Source organism: Erpetoichthys calabaricus, chromosome 14 (genome assembly GCF_900747795.2).
Source record: "Erpetoichthys calabaricus chromosome 14, fErpCal1.3, whole genome shotgun sequence".
Classification (NCBI taxonomy): Eukaryota; Metazoa; Chordata; class Cladistia; order Polypteriformes; family Polypteridae; genus Erpetoichthys; species Erpetoichthys calabaricus.
In genome coordinates, this window is record NC_041407.2 from 70380673 (window position 1) to 70401410 (window position 20738).

A 20738-nucleotide genomic window follows, 5' to 3' on the forward strand; every position below is an offset into this window, starting at 1 on the left:
GGTGGCGCTGCTGCCTCGCAGTAAGGAGACCTGGGTTTGCTTCTCGGGTCGTCCCAGCGTGGAGTTTGTATGTTCTCCCCGTGTCTGTGTGGGTTTCCTCCCACAGTCCAAAGACATGCAGGTTAGGTGCATTGGCGATTGTAAATTGTCCCTAGTGTGTGCTTGGTGTGTGCGTGTGCCCTGTGGTGGGCTGGTGCCCTGCCCGGGGTTTGTTTCCTGCCTTGCGCCCTGTGTTGGCTGGGATTGGCTCCAGCAGACCCCTGTGACCCTGTAGATAGGATATAGCGGGTTGGATAATGGATGGATGGATGGATATACAGTATATATATATTGCATTCATAGTCTGAGTCCCGACCTGAATTGTGTGGGTGGTTACCTACCAGGTAACGCTTGTGGTTGGTCTGCCATTCGGCAAACATCCACCACGGTGCCCTCTTCTTCAGTTGCAGATCATGGAATGTTGCATAGTTTGTATATATATATTTTTTTTTTTGCAGTTTAGAGTCATCAAGGGAAAAGAACAAAGCATACAGGGTGTTTGTCCCACATTCTCACCTTGACTTACATGTTGGCCATCGGGTACGGGTTCTGTTGCCATCAGGAAGAATCAGCACTGGCACCATTCAGTTCCTTGGATTCCTGTCGAGCCTGCAAGACTTTCGCATTGGGGTAGAATTAGAGATCCCTGAATATGGTCAGCATGATGGGGTATTTGAAGGTCAACGCTATTTCCACTGGTAAGCATAATAAACATTAAGATCTTTATTTTGCAACTAGCTTTACTACCTGTCTAAGAAAGATTGAAATTTAAGTAATCAATTTAATTAATCAATTTTTTTTTATTTGATACATGAGTTTACCATTCAGTCTGGTATAATAATATGCAACTGATCCCCTTCCCTCATCGCAGCCTTTTCCTCTTCAGATAGAGCTGCCCCTTTTTCACCGCTTCCTCTCATTGTCACTTGTTGAACTGACCAATCTTGCAGTCAATGTAATTTGCTGAGTAAATGTGGTGGTGGTCGCTACTGCATTGCCCTTGTTTTAGTGACTCTAGCCTAGTCGTGTTGAGGCTTTGATTTCTTAATGTGTGTGTCAGTTTATCGTTATTTTTATTCATCCATTGCCCTCCACATAAAGTTATCAGACATTAGCATTTCAGCTATAAACCTCACAGCTTAACTGGGTGCAAGAAACTCACTACCTTGCTTCTGTTGCCAATGTATAATGTCATAAAACAGAATAGGCCAATGAGAACAATTTTCTTACTTTTAGACCATTTTTTGGTATTTTCATTATCTCATATTTTGCCTATTTTTACACTCTTCTTCCTAGCTCTAGCAACTGGACAGACACACACAGAAACTTTTTCTTTTAGTAAAGTATATAATCTGAGTTACTCTATATTGGGGGCGTTCAGTGTTGACGTTTGCAATACACCATCTATTAAAATATACTTTGTAACACATCTAGTAATAAAATGCATTGCCTTTTTCATTCCAACAGATGGCACATCACAAACATTAGCACTGCTTTTACACATCCCATGCCAAATGGCATATAACAGGCATAGCAACCCGACAGAAACACAAATATGCAGACACATACACAGACACTTGGAAACAATGTCAGAAGAACATAAAAAAGCAGATTAACTTTGAAATAGTAAAATGACGCTTACAAATGCAACTGCAAAGGTGAGTCATATTACTTTAATTGACACTTAGCAGATCTTCCTGATTAGCACTTTGATATGTGTTTTCAAAGTAATGTAAGGTATCCAGATTGCAGGTCGGTCACAAAAACTGCAAAGGTATTTGATGTGTTAAGAGTAACAATCTCTAAAATAATAACCTCACAAACTGCATTCTCAAGGAGAAACAGCTGTCATAAGTTGAAGCTCACAGTCAAAAACAGTTGAACACTTTACAGAAGAGTCGCTAAATGCCAGAGATGTACAGACTAAAAATTACTTCTGTGACCCAGTCTCCCATGTACATTGGGAGTTTTAACAAGTTGGAATTTATGGCAGGGCTGCCACTTAGAAACTGCTTGTATCTAAGGCTAATGCACTTGGGCCCATAACCTGGTGTAAGGAGTACAAAATCATTCTGGACCCCAAAGGAATGGAAAAAGTGATCTGTTCTAAGGGAGTCATCTTGAAACCAACTTCCTACAACTGGACGAGTTAATCTTTGGAGAAAGCCCAAGGGTGCCTCAACTCACATACCTACTGTGGAAGGATTCGACAAACACAGGAAAAGGTGGGGAGGCAGCCACCCGTATACTTGAAATAGGCTGAAAGCGATTGAAAGTTTGGTTCAGTGAATCAGGTCTCAACAGACTGCGGTCCAACAATAGAACAAACAGCCTTGCAAACATTTTAAAGTTGGCCAGGGGAAGTGATGTCATCGGGGCCAGAACTGGAAGTGGTGTCACTGGGCCTGAAACCGGAAGTGATGTGCCAATGAAAAAGAGGAAGCATCAGTGTACTTTGCCAACCCCTGGTCTGGCATGGCATTATCCCTTTTTGAGCCCTTCAGTTGTCTCCCATGCACACGTGTGTGACACTACAATGTAACTGTTAAATATTGTGGGGGATCCATAATGGCATTAGCAGCAATCTTGTGGGAGTTGTTATGTTGAATGGCTCCTATACTGCCATTTCAAAGGAAAAGGTGCACCCTGTGGTGCAGTCAGTGATCTCTCCTTAAGTTCCCCTATTCCAGGATGATAATACCTTCAAAACACTCTGCTAAAATAATTCAAGAGTGGCTTTGTGAAGATCAAGATCAACTCAGATGCCTTCCATTTCCCTTCAGTGACCAGGTCTAAACATAACTGATCCTTTAGGGGAGTCATTGAAGCACAGCGTGCAAAGTAAATGGTGTAATATTCCACTACACACAGTTCAGAGCCCAAAGTACATCATTTCAGGTTGAACTGAAGTTCTAAAAGGCACTCAACTCCTTATTAGCCTGTTGATGTTAACATATTGTTATGTATTTCTGTTAGGTTTTCCTTCCCTGTATATTCTGAGCAGTAAGTTTCTATTTGTTATAATTTCATAAAGTTATTTGCTTTCTCACTTTTCTGTCTTGATGTAGCATTACCATATTAATGTTTGTTGTAATATATCAATATATGTTGTCACATGTCTTTAGAATTGCGCCTTGAGCATCCAAAAAGAAATAGTTTTAAGTTTTATTCCAAAATGTTGTTTGCTCTACTTAGGAAGCTTTATTTTATACATTGCATTTCACAGTGAATATCAATCCATTTTATTTTGTTTACAGTGAAATCATTTACATTTTTATCAAACTAGGGTCAGTGAACTAGACTTTGATCTTCTACTTTACAGTCCAGAATCTTAGCCTCTATATATCCTACTGCTGAAAAGATGGGCACATTCATGTTGTTACAAACTGAAACTACGGCCACAAAGAGAACAAAAATAAAATGGACAAAGAGCAGGAAAAGGGCTCAAAAGGGGTCATTGGGGTGGAGTGGTGGCTCTGAGGCTAAGGATCTGTGCTGGTATCCCAAAGGTTGCCGGTTCGAATCCCCGTCACTGCCAAAAAGGCCACTGCTCTGCTGGGCCCTTGAGCAAGACCCTTAACCTGTAATTGCTCCAGGGGCGCTGTACAATGGCTGACCCTGCGCTCTGACCCCAAGGGGTATGTGAAAACTAACACATTTCTAATAGGAGAAATCGTATAAGACGAAATAAAGAACAACAACAACAACAACATAACACCCCACCCAGAAAACAAAGCAAGTCTTAGTTTGTGTGTCTTCAAAATGAGTGACTAGTGAATAATATGTTAAAAGAAATAATGTGAGCCTGACAAATAGTCTCCTATATTTATTTACCAAGATATAGCAAGTGCTCAAGAGTGCTCAACAGTTAGCTATTGGGTACCAGGCTCTTATTTTAGTTTGCACTCCTTTAATTCAAACAGTGTTTTCCTTAAGTCACTTCTGGTTTATTAACAAATTGGGCACATTTGCATCCCAGGTCATTCATGACAATGTGATTCTTATTTATCTTATTAATCTTTGTTGAATTACCTGAAAAGATGTATTACAATACACTAGCTTGTGATTCGACCATTATTAAGTTCAGTCCTTGAAATTTTGTTCCTAGCTTTTTGCAAAGTAACAAGCATGTTCAGAAGCAAACTTGCTTTATACTAATTTTCCCATATCAGTCTCCAAACTCAAGTGAAGAAATCCGAAATTGCGGAGAGAGGTAATACACATCTGATAAGTACTGATAGACTGGATGGAGCAATTTTATATGACAGAAGGTTCACACACATAGAGCTCTAGGAGGAGGAGGAGGTGGGAAACACGCACTGATACTTAGAGCTCTAGGATAATACTTGTCTCTCTCAAAGGTGCCACATCACTAGGTTAAGCAAAACTCAATGGGTCAATCTCTACCCATCCAGTTTCACTCAGAAGCTAATGATATGTACAGGCTTATCTCACTTGAGAGATATGGTCTGCTTCCTTTGTAAAGGTGCTACTGGTGTATTGAGCTTCCTGTGCACGTTTTCAAACACAATAAACAAGAAAACCCAAAATATCCACTATAGAATGTTATGGAAGTGGTCTATCAAAATGCTTTAGAGTTTTTGATAAATTATATGGCACTAGCTGTGTAAGCCTGTGCTGTAAAAAGCACGGGGTCCTAAAAACTATTAAAATCGTCAGAAAAAAAATTGAAATGTAGAGATGTCAGGTAATTGAAAGGAACTACTCTGGGCATCTCTATCCTAGGAGGTTTCGTTTTACCGATGTGCTCACATCGTTTGTGCATTAGCGGCTAAGCGACTATCTTTCTTTGGAGGTTTTGTTTTGCTGACATGCTCTCCTCGCTTGTGTATTAACTGCGGGAGGAAAAGTAAAAGGGATACCATTTTGCCAATGTGCTCACCTCGCACACACACACACACACGCACACACCAAGCACACACTAGGGACAATTTAGGATTTGTAATGCATCTAACCTGCATGTCTTTGGTCCACATGGAAAATTTTCTGGAAAATATTCACTGAACATTTGCAGGAAAAAAACACTTTGGCAAATTTCACTGATCAACATTAATTATAACATTGAAAAAGTGAAACTCTGGCCTTACTGACTTAAAAATTCTAAATTTTCTCTGAGCACTTTTCCCGTCGATGTATATACTTTCGCACATTGTTTTTCCTGGTATTTTTGAGCTTGTTTTGCTCTATTTGGCACTATAGCTGTTCAAATTTTTCTTTTTAGCATTTAAGTGTTCAAACACTCATTTAGGACCTGGATTTTAGGCAGATTCCCACAATGACTATGCTCAGGGGTAACACAAGCTCTTATCAGTTTATCGAAGTCTGCCTTTAGGTTCCTTTTTCAGGTAAATGTTTGGACCTGTTACAGAAGAACAGCATGTGGTGCAACACCCTATTTTATTGTCTTCCTCTTGCTGTCACAACCTAGACAACTCAGTAAATGTGCTAGCCGATTGTGACCAACAGGATACCAAAAAGCAGAGACAAGTGATGGAGTAAGTAACGGTACTCATTTCTACCTCATCTACAAATCTCTCTGAATACTTTGTTGGCTTTTTTGCTTGATCAGCCAATGTACACCTGGGACAGCCATTTATGAATTAAAACATGGAGATTTATTATGGGTCATGCATTTTATTGGAGTGTGAAGAAGCACCTCCTCAAGCAATTTTCAGAGTTACAGAGGAAAGACATGGAGAAAATTTTAAAGCAAGCAAATGTCAGCCCGAGTATCTTTATCTTAGTTTTTGTACATTTATGGTTCACCAGAAAATTGTATTGCTCTCACTTTACTAAACTGGAAGTGGATGTAAAAAGGAAAGTCATTTTTATTTAGGTGATAGCTGAGAGGCTTTGGCTTACTAATTTGGAAGAAAAAATGTTATTTTGGATTTTCCTTTGTTAGTAAACTTAATCCAACAATTAAGTGAAAATTTGAATCAAACACACCTTGTGTGAGTGAACTGTCATGTTCACACTGGCCAGCCACACCTTTAATGCTTGCCATCTGCTCAGTTCAGTGCTATAAAGTCATCTGCTAAGCTACAAGGAAATAGCTCTGAGGAAGCTGCACTGCACAAATCATTGCATGCTATGTGAGACATAATTCTGAAGGATTTGGCTTAGCAACCAGAACAACCACAGAACAAGAGTTGTGATTAAGCAAGATCAAGATTTGATAGATAACTTTATTGTTATTAATATCCAAGAACATGGTCAATAACTGGCCGAAGCTCCAAGCTGTGGCAAGTAAGCAAACATGGACAAAGGTCTCCAAAATTATCACGCCAACAAAAATTCATTTATTTAAAAAAAATAATTTTAAAACAAGTCAAAAAAATGCAATACTCTAACACGTCTTAACCAAGAATACATACTGTACAAGTGCACTTCATTCTTTTTATTACCCACATACCCACAATATGTCATATGACAGATTCCTGCATCCCCTGGAGACAAATACAGTTGTATCTATCTATCTATCTATCTATCTATCTATCTATCTATCTATCTATCTATCTATCTATCTATCTATCTATCTATCTATCTATCTATCTTACTTCCATAAAAAAAAATTATTTTATTTGAACATCTCTTCCCAACTGAGAAATATATTCAAGAAATTTTAACGAATGGTTTTAATTACTTCTTCATTCGGTCAGGGTTCACTAACTTCTTTTTTGTGAGGAAGTACAATGTCTGCCTGCAATATTACATTTCCCTAAAACTCTTTTTCCTTAAATCCATCATCTATATGGGAGTATCAGCCATTTACACTAACCTGGATATTAAAAGCTCCTATAAACTTATTTATAAATGAAACTGCATTTTACATAGCCACCTAATATAATGGGTACTTGGACATGACATATGGCTTGCAAACACACCAACAGTATTTCATTCCATTGTTAACAAAATGTTGCACTGTATGTAGTTTTCGGGATCATCTATATTGATGACTGTGTGTTAGTAAAAGATTCCATTTAAGTTCAATTGGCTAAAATTTGGATTAAACTGTCTGCCGTAAAATAAGTTTAAAAAGTGCACATTATTAACACTGAACATTTTATTTCCATTTTTGCTCTGCTGATTACAATAATTAAAAAAAAAAAGATTTTAGGCACATTATTTTAACTAATATATCAAGAAAGATATATCCCACCAACAAATATTTCATCCATCCATCCATTTTCCAACCCGCTGAATCCGAACACAGGGTCACGGGGGTCTGCTGGAGCCAATCCCAGCCAACACAGGGCACAAGACAGGGAACCAATCCTGGGCAGGGTGCCAACCCACCGCAGCAACAAATATTTAGTTAATTCTATTTAATTCCAATGTTGATGAAAGGAGCCAATGGAGACAGATATAACTTGTACGTAATAACAGACAGGCTAGAATTAGCCAAATAATGGCTGAGTATAACAGTGGTACCAAAAGGCTTATAAGAGTTCATATGTTTTTGTACCCTGTCATAGATAAAATGTAACAGCCAATTACCATATCAAGATCTACTAATTTTAGGAAAAGTATTAGCACTTTTGCAGTAAAGTAACATAAAACAATGATGAGTTACTTGCATTCTAGTTCCTTCTGATTTACATGATAGATGGACCAAAACATAATGAAAGCCACTTGTGCTCATGGATCCAATGACACCCGAGTTTCAGAAAGACAGACAATGAAGGGTGTATGCTAGTGGCATATATTGGATTCCTTGATATTAACAGAACAATATTTTAATGCCACAGAATGCTGTTCTATCTATGAATGATCTCTTTAGCGGAATAATGCTCTATGCCACAATGCCCTCTGCATTGACAAATTCAATTTCTTTATTTCATTCAGTGTAGTTGAAGTACAATAGCGAATCACATTATTTTGATAACTGATCAGCAGATGAAGAAACATTATATGTGCACCTGTCATTTCTAGCCTCAAAACTCATTGCTCCCTCTTTAGCTTTGAATATCCCAATGATTTCTTGTCACCTAGACATTAAATATTATATTAATAATTATATCATTATATTATATATATTGGGCGGCACGGTGGCGCAGTGGGTAGCGCTGCTGCCTCGCAGTTGGGAGATCTGGGGACCCGGGTTCGATTCCCGGGTCCTCCCTGCGTGGAGTTTGCATGTTCTCCCCGTGTCTGCGTGGGTTTCCTCCGGGTGCTCCGGTTTCCTCCCACAGTCCAAAGACATGCAGGTTAGGTGGATTGGCGATTCTAAATTGGCCCTAGTGTGTGCTTGGTGTGTGGGTGTGTTTGTGTGTGTCCTGCGGTGGGTTGGCACCCTGCCCAGGATTGTTTCCTGCCTTGTGCCCTGTGTTGGCTGGGATTGGCTCCAGCAGACCCCCGCGACCCTGTGTTCGGATTCAACGGGTTGGAAAATGGATGGATGGATGGATTATATATATTAAAAAATGACAATTACCATTTATGTTTCCTTCCATACCACGACAAATTTCAAAACATGTTGTGAAAGAACTCAAAAGGACACAGAAAAAGGTTTGGCAGCAGCTGCCTGTATACTTGAAATAGGCTGTTGTAAATGAAGGTTGTGGTTCAATATTGTACAGAATTCAGTCCAATACAAGAACAAACAGACAGGCAAACATGGCAGCTTTAAAGTCAGGCAGGGGAAATGATGTCATCGGGGCAAGAACCAGAAGTGATGTCATCGAATCCAAGCAAAATTTTCCGTGGTCAGTCTGTCTGGCGTGGAATTACCTTCATTTGAGCCCTTTAGCTGCCTCCCATGCGCACGAGTGTGACAATGTGAAGACTTGTACCTCATTAAGCCACTCCTTATATTCTTGCAGTTAACCAGGAGACCACTTTTCCAAACCTGCAAGGGCACTGATGGTATATATTTGCTTTTATTAGCGATATTCCTACTGTTTAATGGTTATCAATGATTTAAGTGAATGTTTCAATGCAATATAATTTTTTTTCTCATTGTAATAAGACAGTTTGCAAACAGTCTAAAAGGTTGGACTCCAAGATGGTTATTCTATTTAATGATGAGCAGAACTCTGCTAACAAGTGACATGATAAATACATGAATTTAATTACCATTTGGTCCAGCTCAAGTGAAGGCTCTTTTTAGCCAGTACAAAGAACTTTTTTGGTTGAGGTTCTGTCCTATTTTGAATCTGGTACTGTAATCATTGCTGCTCAACAGGTCCAAGTGACCTGTTAGGTTTAACTTTATCCTAAACTTGTATCTTTTCATTACATAACAAATCCTATTGTGATATTTGTGGCTCTTACTTCCCCTTCATTCTGGGTCATAATGTTGTCTGGAAGGCCCCCTATCATGATGGTGATGATGCTTCTACTGCAGTGTTTTTCAACCCTTTTTAGTGCTGGCATCCATGACTCGTTTATTTTATTTTTTTAACACCCCTAGTTAATTTTTCTGTTAGACCGACCTCCCAATTACACCATCACCCAGTGTCACCAGAGTTAAACATTTAATTATGTCTTTAGAGACACTACATATACAGTACATTGACTAAGGTAAACATGAAGTAATCAAAACTGATTATTTACTGTTCTGACTTAAGATTTTTTGAGCCTGGCCTTTAATGTGGAAAGTGAAATCCTTACCATCTTTTATAACTCTGTGATGGTTAGTGCAATTTTCTACATTGTGGTGTGCTGGGCTGGTAACATCACTTCAAGAGAGGCCCACCGAATCAACAAGCTAATTAAAAGGGCAGCCTCAGTTATGGGATTCACTCTGGACCCTCTGGCAGTCATAGCAAAGGAGAGAATGAAAAGAAAACTGATGGCCATTATGAACAATGTAGTACATTCTCTTCATGACACACAGACACTGACAACTTTCAACCAACAAATTATTCAGCAGATGTATGCCAAGAAAAGTCACTGGGGCTCCTTTATACCAACAGCAATACATCTGCATAATGCCTCACTACGGCTGGGACTGCCAAGTCAGAAATTTTCATTTTTTTAAATTCTCTTCCCTTTCAGTCACTCACTTTTAGTTATTTAAAGAGCTTCTGTAAAAAGCCAAATTTCCCCTTGGGAACAAATAAAGTTTTTTCTAAATCTAAATCTAAAACATTGGCTTAATTAATTAACAAGTGCTTCTGCAGCACCCCAAGGTGTCATGGTGCCCTGGATGAAAATCACCGTTTTACTACCGCACTCTCTTTTACATGAATTGTAAATAAACTAACATTTCTTCTTTTATGACCTGCTGTTACCCCACACTTTACAAAAACATATACTTGTTGTAATTTATGCAATTATAATGTTGAATCATTTAGTATATGTAGTAAAATTTTTAACAACAGGATATACAGGTATCTTCTAATCCTCCGTAAATCACATAATAGTTAGGTTTATAAAAGAAAGCAAGTTAAGTATGATCAGTCAGTTGTATTTATCACTCAATTGTTTTTGTACAAAAACTAAAAACATTTGTCTAGAAGGCCTGTTAGGAAATGTTTACTGGATTTTGAAATCAACATAATTTAAGAAACCAAAAATATAACAGCCTGAAATTCTCTGAACAAAAATGTGCACACATCTTCACTTGTACCTTAAGAAAAGCAAACAAAAATTCTCAGCCTTGTTTTCAGTCAATCAGTCATCGTCCAACCCACTATATCCTAACACAGGGTCACGGGGGTCTGCTGGAGCCAATCCCAGCCAGCACAGAGCACAAGGCAGGAACAAATTCCGGGCAGGGTGCCAGCCCACCACAGGACACACACACACCAAGCACACACACTAGGGACAATTTAGGATCTCCAATGCACGAAACCTGCATGTCTTTGGACTGTGGGAGGAAACCGGAGCACCCAGAGGAAACCCACACAGACATGGGGAGAACATGCAAACTCCACGAACCCAGGTCTCCTTACTGTGAGGCAGCAGCGCTATCACTGTGCCACCATGCTGCCCGGCTTGTTTTCACAAGCTAATGAACCAAATCACTTCATCAGTGAATGAAAGAGCAGCCAACACATGTGAGGTACAGAGTCTGGTAAATATTTAACAGCCTGAAAATAAGGTTACTTGTGTCAAAGCAATGCATAGTGGCACGTGTTTTGTAGAGTACTACTAGAGCACCAAACAGAGACACCAGCCTTAAATAGATGACCTCTAGTCATTTTGTCACTGTGCTACCCTCTATTTATTTTTATATTCCATTTCTTGTACATGTTCAGAGGTTATACATTAAAATGAAGTGAATTTATCTGAAGAGGTGCATGTTATATTTAATAGTTCCAAGATCAGTGAGAATGCCACCCGATTGACTGGCACCCCATACACAGCTGGTTCCTGCTTTACATCCTGTTCTGCTTGCATAGGCTCCAGCTCCTAGTAGATAGATAGATAGATAGATAGATAGATAGATAGATAGATAGATAGATAGATAGATAGATAGATAGATAGATAGATAGATAGATAGATAGATAGATAGATAGATAGATACTTTATTAATTCCAAGGGGAAATTCACAAAAAAACATTACTTGAATAGATGAGTCTCGGCGTGTAAAAATCCATGTTAAAGTAGTAAAAAGTATCCAGGGAACGAGACCACATAAAAGAAAGTGGTAGGAGTTAACAGTGAAATAGAGAAAAATACAGAAAAAGGTAAAAAGATAAAGTCATACACGGAGCTGCAGGAAAGGCTGCCACTCGCGGCGGCACCTGAGTCATAGTGAGATACGTGTATTGTAATGAATTGATGAATACCTTAAATTCAAAATCTTTAATTTTTGTAATTTTCTCTTTCACTTTTGTTTGTAGGTTAGCACAGTAGTGCAGTGGTGCTCGCTTCAAATCCTATTACTGGTCATTGCACTTATGGAGTTAGCAAATTCTCCCTGTTTCAGCATGGGTTCTTCTCCAGGTATTCTAGTGATACTTCCACATCCCCTAAATGCATGTAGATGAATTTACTTGAAAGTTTAAAACTGTGTGCGAGAGGGCCCTACAACAGACATAATGCCTTGTCCAGGACTGTTTCTGGCTCTCCACCTAGGGTTGCTGGGAAAAGGTCTGGGCCCCATGTGACCTTGAGTTGTATCTATCTATCTATCTATCTATCTATCTATCTATCTATCTATCTATCTATCTATCTATCTATCTATCTATCTATCTATCTATCTATCTATCTATCTATCTATCTATCTATCTATCTATCTATCTATCTATCTATCTATCTATCTATCTATCACACCAGTGTAATCCAATTCAAGGTTGGACCAAAGTTGGTTTAGCAGGAAGTAGCTCTATACTGGGTAAGTGTCCATCACAGCGTGCACTCATACAAACACACCAATACTCCTTCAACCACAGCAATTTTGACTCACCAATTAACTCAACATAGATATCTTTACGATCTGGATAGAAAATCACACTACCTGGAGAAAGGTCTACACAGACATGTAGAGAAAATGAAAACTCCATAAAGATACAGAATGTAAGATTTAAATATGGGAGGTCTGAAAATTGAAAGTACATCTTATGAGAAGGATTTAGGAGTCGTAGTGGACTCTACACTATCAACTAACAGACAGTGTTCAGAAGCCATTAAGAAGGCTAACTGAATGTTAGATTACATAGCATGATGTGTAGACTACAAGTCCAAGGAGTTAATAGACAAGCTTTATAAAGCACTGGCGAGGCCTCATCTGGAGTACTGTGTGCAGTTTTGGTCTCCAGGCTACAAAAAGGACATAGCAGCACTGGAAAAGTTCCAGAGAAGAGCAACTAGGCTCATTCTAGGGCATCAGGGGATGAATTATGAGGAAAGATTAAAAGAGCTGCGTATTTTCAGTTTATCTAAAATAAAATTAAGAGGTGACATAGTTGAAGTGTTTAAAAATTACGAAGGGAATTAGTATAGTGGATTGAGACTGTTATCTTAAAATGAGTTAATCAAGAACACAGGGACAAAGTTGGAGTTTTGTTAAGGGTAAATTTCGCACAAACATTATAAAGTTTTTTCTTTACACAGAGAACCATAGACACTTGGAATAAGTTACCAAGTAGCGTGGTAGACAGTAAGATTTTGGGGACTTTCAAAGCTAGACTTGATTGTTTTTTAGAAGCAATAAATGGATAGGACTGGAAAGTTTTGTTGGGCTGAATGGCCTGTTCTTGACTAGAGTGTTCTAATGTTCTAACAATAGTGGGAAATGATTCAAATCCAGGAAACTGGATTCATAAGGCAGAAGCCTTAATCACTGCATCACTCTGCCATCCTGAATACAGTATATGTCATACAAATTCTCTTAGCCAGTATCTATGCTGTACTGCATAAAGCTCTATGGTGGTATTCAATACGTTAAAGTCTCAATTAGGAGATAATTTCTCAGAAATGAACCTTAATTTATTTTATGGTTGTATTTGGTTAAGTAGCATCTTTAGGTTTATCAAAACCACTCGTAAGATCCTCTTATAACACCGGTCTGTACCAAAATCCTCCAATGGAGAAAACTGGTGTACTTCATAGAATTAGGTATGTTAAATCCATTTCTGAAATTTAAATTTCCCTCCCACAATCTGTTTCCGTGAGATATCAGATTCAGTGAAAAATTCTATTTTGAAAAAGTTATTTTTTTTTAATAAGTTACATTTGTTTTATGGCATATATATTTTTCATGCTCATAATATTATCGGAAGTACATTTTGAGCTGATAAATGGAAGATTTCTTTGTTCTTAAAGTTAGCTGGGGTGGAAACAACCCAATCTGTACTTTTTTTCTGTCTTCTTATTCCTTCAAAATAGCCAGGAATATCTATTTAAAAAGTTGAGAAGATCCCTTTTATTGTATAGAAGTGAGAAGGTTGTTGTTTAAATGTTTTTTTACAGAAAAATATATAAAACATACAAGCAAATGGAAAAAGAATACACACCCATAAAAAATAAAATGTGTGTCACAATGTTCTTAAGAATACAAAGGGCAGGCAGAAGACTACAAGAAACTAATTAAGAAACTTCTCTCTTTCTACCTAGCACTTGGGGACAACATGTCTCTAAAAATCCACTTCCTACACTGTCATTTGGTTTCTTTCTTTGAGAACAAAATAACAGTGTGTGATGAACATGGGGAGAGGATCCACCAGGACATCACTAAAATGGAGAGACATTAGAGTAGAAAGTGGAAAGCAGAGATCTGTTGGTCATTCCTCTATGAAACTCCTTAAGAAGATTATAAGAGATAAACAAAACTAAACAAATAGTGACTACTGTTTAAAAATAATACTTACATTTAAATCAATTATATATGTCATTTACAATTGTTTCAAGTTTAAATAAGTAATTTTTTTCTGTAAAATACTGGGGTTTTTTGTTTCCATTTTAAACCTTCATTTCAGAAAAAGTGTATTCTGTTGCCAGATTTGAATTCAGTATGCTGAAATCTAAAAAGAACAAATAAAATTTTTGATGGGAGCAAATAAAACTTTTTTTTTTTTTGCAGATCCAGTATAATCGACCCAGAAATAAACAAACATGTCTGTTTTCTATGAATTTGGCACATTAGTACTGTTTCCACAGCAAAAAAATCATCAATGTTAGAGTGCTGCGATATTTCTTTGCATATAAATTAGAATATATAGAAACTTGTTTTACTTTCATGTGTCTACTGTAGGAGAAGTTTACATGGTGTGTTCTCAAGAGTTCAAGGCTTTCACCTACAGCCTAAAGATGACGCTGCTGACTATACCATATCTGAGAGTGTGTTTGTGTGTGCCTGCTGCATCAGTGCTTGAAGATTAAAGTTTAAAAATTGATCAGTAAACCAGTGTCTAAAGTCCTCTGACTAATCCTGCTCTTCTTTTATATTTTCTGACAGCAAGCCAGGTCATGGAGTTTTTGTCAGCTTCAACAAACTGTTAATGGCCTGGGAGTAACTTCTCCCTGTTTTCAGTGTGTGTGCCCCACAGCTCACAGTGCCTTAAGTGGAGTATCAGACGTATCAAGAAAGAAATGTGTGAGAAGAAATGTCTACATTCTGCGTCTAATACTTGGAAGAATTTAAACAAGGAAATTTGAAGCATATGATACATTCATTTAAATATATTTGGTTATCTTTATATTTTCTGTCATGAAGTAGCACTAAAATGAAAGAGAAGCACAATAATCAGGTTAGGATAAAATCAGCAGAGTTCCTTTGAACTTCAGGTAAATTTGCATAAAAGGAAACATTTTTGACGTATGAAGTGCTGCCCATTTCCTTGGTACAACACACAAAATTCCTCTTAAACATGTTTAGGATAGATACCTATATTCAAAATTTCAAGCTTTAAGTTGAATGAAAGAACCATTTAATTAATACATAAGTTTAACTTTCCATTTATAGAGTACTTTTGATTTGAAGCTTAACTTTAAAGTGTTTTTCACAAAACTTAAAATAATACTAATGAAATGTTATTCTACCTACAAAGAAGCAAATGTAGCATTGGGAAAAAAGACTGATTGGGTAACAAACAAGCAGTAACAATGTGGAATTAATAAAATACTGTGGTTAGATTATATTTTTAAGGACTAGTGAAAATTAAATTGAAGAAGCCACTAAATTATAGCTCTAAGATATTATTGCATCTCTTTAGTATTATATAAGTTAAGTCACAGGTGGCTCAGTGGTAGCGCAGCTGCCTCGCAGTTAGGAGTCCTGGGTTCGCTTCTCTGGTCCTCCCTGTGTGGAGTTTGCATGTTCTCCCCGTGTCTGCGCGGGTTTCCTCCCACAGTCCAAAGACATGCAGGTTAGGTGCATTGGCGATTCTAAATTGTCCCTAGTGTGTGCTTGGTGTGTGTGTGCGCACCCTGCGGTGGGCTGGCGCCCTGCCCAGGGTTTGTTTCCTGCCTTGCGCCCTGTGTTGGTTGGGATTGGCTTCAGCAGACCCCAGTGACCCTGTAGTTAGGATATATCGGGTTGGATAATGGATGGATGTTAAACCTAACTTGTATTCTTAAAAAAGTAGAATTTCCAGATCTTTTAGCATGTTAGTCCTGTTCTCTTGTATGTTGATCAAAAATGCTAAAATATAGTATTCCTTTTAATATTAAATTACAGCAAACAAACCCAAAAAAGATGACTAAAACAGATGTTTTATTTTTATATTTAGATAGTTCTAAATATTCAAAACATCTCAACACCAGGACTAATGCACACATATACAATATTATTATTAAGCAAATGTAGTTTTGTATATTGGTTTTGAAAGGCAGTTTGACTATAAAGCACCAGGTTTCAAGCAAAGTCCTTATCTCTGACTCCTCATTTCACTTTATGCAAACTACTAACCTGTTTGTGCTCCAGTTTTAAAAATATGAAAACAATTCAAATGTGATGGTAAAATGCATTGAATTAACAGCAGGTATGCACCATGTAAAAAAAAGAAAAAAGAAGAAAGCCTGTTTATGATGAATGTGAATGGATAATGTTCCGTTTATTACCTGCACCTTAAAATGTGTAGAACCAATGGTGGCTGAATGGGTCTGGACACCTTTTAAATTACACATTGAAACAAACAGCAGCTTTGCCATCCTCAGTAATTTTAGCTATTAACTTTAATACAATTGGTATAAAGACACATTTTTTTTCATTGATATTCCCCTCTTCTCCACAGTTTTACACTACAAATCAAACAATTCAGACGTAATTAAAGGGTATTTGCATACATTTCAGTCTCACCATTTTTGTAGCTTTGAAAAACTCCTGTGTTGCCTTAGCAGTATTTTTGAGGTCATTATCTTGTTGTAGGATGAAGCGCTGTCCAAAGAGTTTGAGGGCATTAACTGGAACTTGAGCAGATAAGATGTTTCCATATGCCTCAGAATTGTGTAATGGCCATCAGTAGTTCCATCATTAATGAAGATACATTTGCCAGTACCTGTGGCAGCCATACATACCCAAGTTATAACACCACCATGTTTAACAGTTGAGGTGGTCTGCTTTGGATCTTGCGGCAGTTGCTTTTTGTCTCCACACATTGCTCCTGCCATCACTCTCTTCAGGTTCATCTTTCTTTCATCTGTCCACAAGACGATTTTCCCAGGATTCTGCAGGCTCTTTTATGTACTTTATACAAACTATGAGGAATGTTCAAAAGTTCTGCACTTTTTTAAACTCTATTTATTAAGAATTTCAAAAACAAGTTACATCACTTTTCTACATAGTCATCCTCATTTGTGATACAATTTTTTTCCCAGTGCCATACCAAGTTTTTAATGCCAAATTACTACTCCTCCTGCTTTTGCCATCTCCAACAAAAATATAAAAGTGTGGAAACTTTTTGAATGTCCCTCATATAATCTGTCCATCTTGTTTTTGTGGCCAACTAGTGGTTTGCATCTTGCAGTGTGGCTTCTATATTTCTGTTCATGAAGTCTTCTGTGGATAGTTGTCTCTGGCACTTACACATTTGCCTCCTGAAGACTGTTTCTGATCTGTCAGTCAGGCATTTGGGGCTTTTTCTGTACCATAATGACGAATCTTCTGTCATCAGCAGTAGAGGTCTTCCCAGGCCTATCAGTCTCTTTGTGATTACTGAGCTTACCAGTCCATTCTTTCTCTTAATGATATTCTAGACAGTAGATTTTGAATTCTAAGTTTTTACCAAAGTCTCTATTGGTTTTATTTTTGTTTTTCAGCCACTTAAAGGCTTCTGTGACTTTCATTAGCACAGCTTTTGTCCTCATGTTTAGCAATGGCATCTACAGACTATGAAGGGTAGAAACAAGCCAAGGTATCTTATGCCTGCACTACTGAAGCAATGAAACACACTTGATTAACCACAAATACCTGTGTTGCCAACTGTCCCAAAACATTATGGTGCCATGAAATGGGGGGGGGGGGACCGTGATGTATAAAAAGTTTTGTCAATTCTATATGGTGTGAATTAAATGTATACAAATACCCTTAAATGAAAATCTGCAATGTGCACTTTATCATGTCTGAATAGTTTCGATTTTTAATTTTAAATTGTGGAGCAGAGGGGTAAATCAAGATAAATGTGTCTTTGTCCCAAACATTATGAACGGCACTGTATTTATTACCATGCAGGTGTTTCTGGCAGCATACAGCATCTATCTATCTATCTATCTATCTATCTATCTATCTATCTATCTATCTATCTATCTATCTATCTATCTATCTATCTATCTATCTATCTATCTATCTATCTATCTATCTATCTATCTATCTATCTATCTATCTATCTATCTATCTACAGTCCCTATACAAAAATATCCACCCCCTTGGAAGTGTTCACATTTTATTTTTATACAACATTAACTCACAGTGGATTTAATTTTGCTTTTCTTGGCACTGAAATTCAGGAAAAGACTCTTTAATGTTAAAAATTGAACTCTACAAAGCTGTCTGCGTTAAACAAAAATAAGACACTAATTATGGATCACATAACTGTTCACCCCCTTCAAGTCAATACTTTATAGATTCAACTTTGTCGGCCATGACAGCCTGGACTCTCTGTGCACAGGCCTTCCTCCCCCCGATCCCTTCTTTGTAGTAGAACTGTTCAAGCTCTGTCTGTTTGTTACATGTGGATTGTGAGGGAATAATCAAGTCCAGTCACAAATGCTCAGTTAGATTGAGGTCCAGATTCCGCATCCTGTCACATTGGGACATTAATATTTGTTGTTTTTAAGACATTCCTGTGTCGCTTTGGCTTTATGCTTGGGGTCATTGTCTGGCTGGAAAACAAATCTTCTCCCAAGGTTGCCTGTAGACTGCATCAGTTTTTTTTCTCCAAGATTTATTTGCATTTTGCTGGATTTATTTTCACCTCCACACTCACAGGTCTTTCAGGGCCTGCTGCAGAGAAAAATCTCCATAGCATGATGATTAAACCGCCATATTGTAGTGATGGCCAAAATGATTAATTTTTGTCTCAACAGACCACAGAGCCTTCTTCAGGTTGACATTAGAGTCTCCCACGTGCCTTCTTTTTGTTTGTTTTTTAAACAGTGGCTTTCTCTTTGCCACTATTCCATAAAACGGTGACTAATGAAGTACCTGGACAACAGTTATCTGCACAGTCTCTCCAATCTAAGCCACTGTAGCTTGTAACCCCTTTAGAGTTATCACAGGTCTCTTGATGGCCTTCCTCACTAGTCTTCTTCTTACACAATCAGTTTTTGTGGATGGCCTGCTCTAGTCAGATTTACAGCTGTGCCATACTCTTTCCATTTCTTAATGACTGATTTAACTGGACCTCAAAGGTTATCAGCAACTTGGAAATTTTCTTGTCTTCATCCCATGAATTGTGGTTTTCAACCACCTTTTCACAAACTTGCTTGGAGTGTCCCTTTGTCTTCATTGTGTAGGTTAGGCCATGATGCTGACTTGGCCTTCCTCATACAGTGGCATTTACACTACAATCAACTGAAACTTTAGAAAGATAGTCTCTGTTTAACTAATCCTGTGACATCTGTAAATTTCCCATTGGGATTATTAAAGTATCTATCTATCTATCTATCTATCTATCTATCTATCTATCTATCTATCTATCTATCTATCTATCTATCTATCTATCTATCTATCTATCTATCTATCTATCTATCTATCTATCTATCTATCTATCTATCTATCTATCTATCTATCTATCTATCTAAAACCAATGACGATTTAGGTGTGTCATATTTAATGGAATTAATACTTGTGAGATCAATTATATATGTAATTAGTTTAGACCACTTTGCAGGGATCTCTTTACACTTTAACATTAACGAGTCTTTTTCTGTTGATCAAAATCAAAGAAGCCAAATTAAATCCATTGTGATTCAGTACTTGTACTTTAACAAAATGTTAAAACTTCTAAGGGGGTGAATACTCTTTATTGGCACTGCATTTATCTAACTGCGCACAATGTTACTACTATGTTTCGATTTGTGTGGTTTGTTTTGACATAGTGTTCAGTATTATGTATGTTTTAAAATATTTTTTGAATAATTTGAATAATTTTATTCTTCAATAAAAGTGTTAATGTCTTTACATTTTTGGCATTTTAATCTATTTTCTTGAACTTGTCAAAATTCTTTTAAAGAAAAACTGTTATGTAGCACTTTCAATTTAACATACAGTACACAAAGATTGTTAGTCATTTTTCAAGACACTAGAAATAGGTGTCTTTACCTTACTTTATATTCAATTAATTCAGAAAGATTTCACCCCCTGACTTTCTCTATGCTTTATTTGTGTTGTAGAATTAAACATCAAAAATATCATTTTGTCATGTTAGGTTTGCAACTTTAGTAAAAATCAAAAGCTAAAATTTCTCATTTATATACGTATTTAGAGCCTTTGTTATGGCTCTCCAAATTGTAATCAGGTGCATCCTGTTTTGCTGTAATTGCCCTTCAGATGTGTCTAGAACTTCACAGAAGTCCACTTATGGCAAACTGAACAGATTATATATAATTTAGAAAGGCACAGACTTGTGTGTATATAAGGTCCCACAATTCACACATTTTAGGACAAAAAAACAAGTCATGAAGTAATCAAATCAAATGTAATCAATTACTGGTGAGACACAGATCAGGGCAAGGGGATAAAACCATTTTTAAAGTTTTAAGTGTTCCATGGAGCATAGTTGCCTCAATAGATGTGAAATCGAAGAAGTTCAGAAACACCAAGGCTTGTTCTAGAGTTGGCAGCT

General features: G+C 37.4%; 1 protein-coding gene across 3 annotated transcripts in view; it reads left to right on the forward strand.

The window, feature by feature from the left end:
• Positions 1-18140, forward strand: part of LOC127525892 (CAP-Gly domain-containing linker protein 4) — a 58346-nt gene extending 40206 nt beyond the window's left edge. For 2 of the 3 annotated variants that reach the window (XM_051919101.1, XM_051919102.1), the window contains exons 7-8: positions 498-737; positions 14912-15487. In XM_051919101.1, coding sequence (XP_051775061.1) covers positions 498-737; positions 14912-14969 — 298 coding nt within the window. In that variant the 3' untranslated portion in view covers positions 14970-15487. Of the gene's footprint in view, positions 1-497; positions 738-14911; positions 15488-17712 lie in introns of those variants that run through there. The other variant, XR_007933506.1, reaches the window with a different exon arrangement.
• Positions 18141-20738: the final 2598 nt, after the last annotated feature.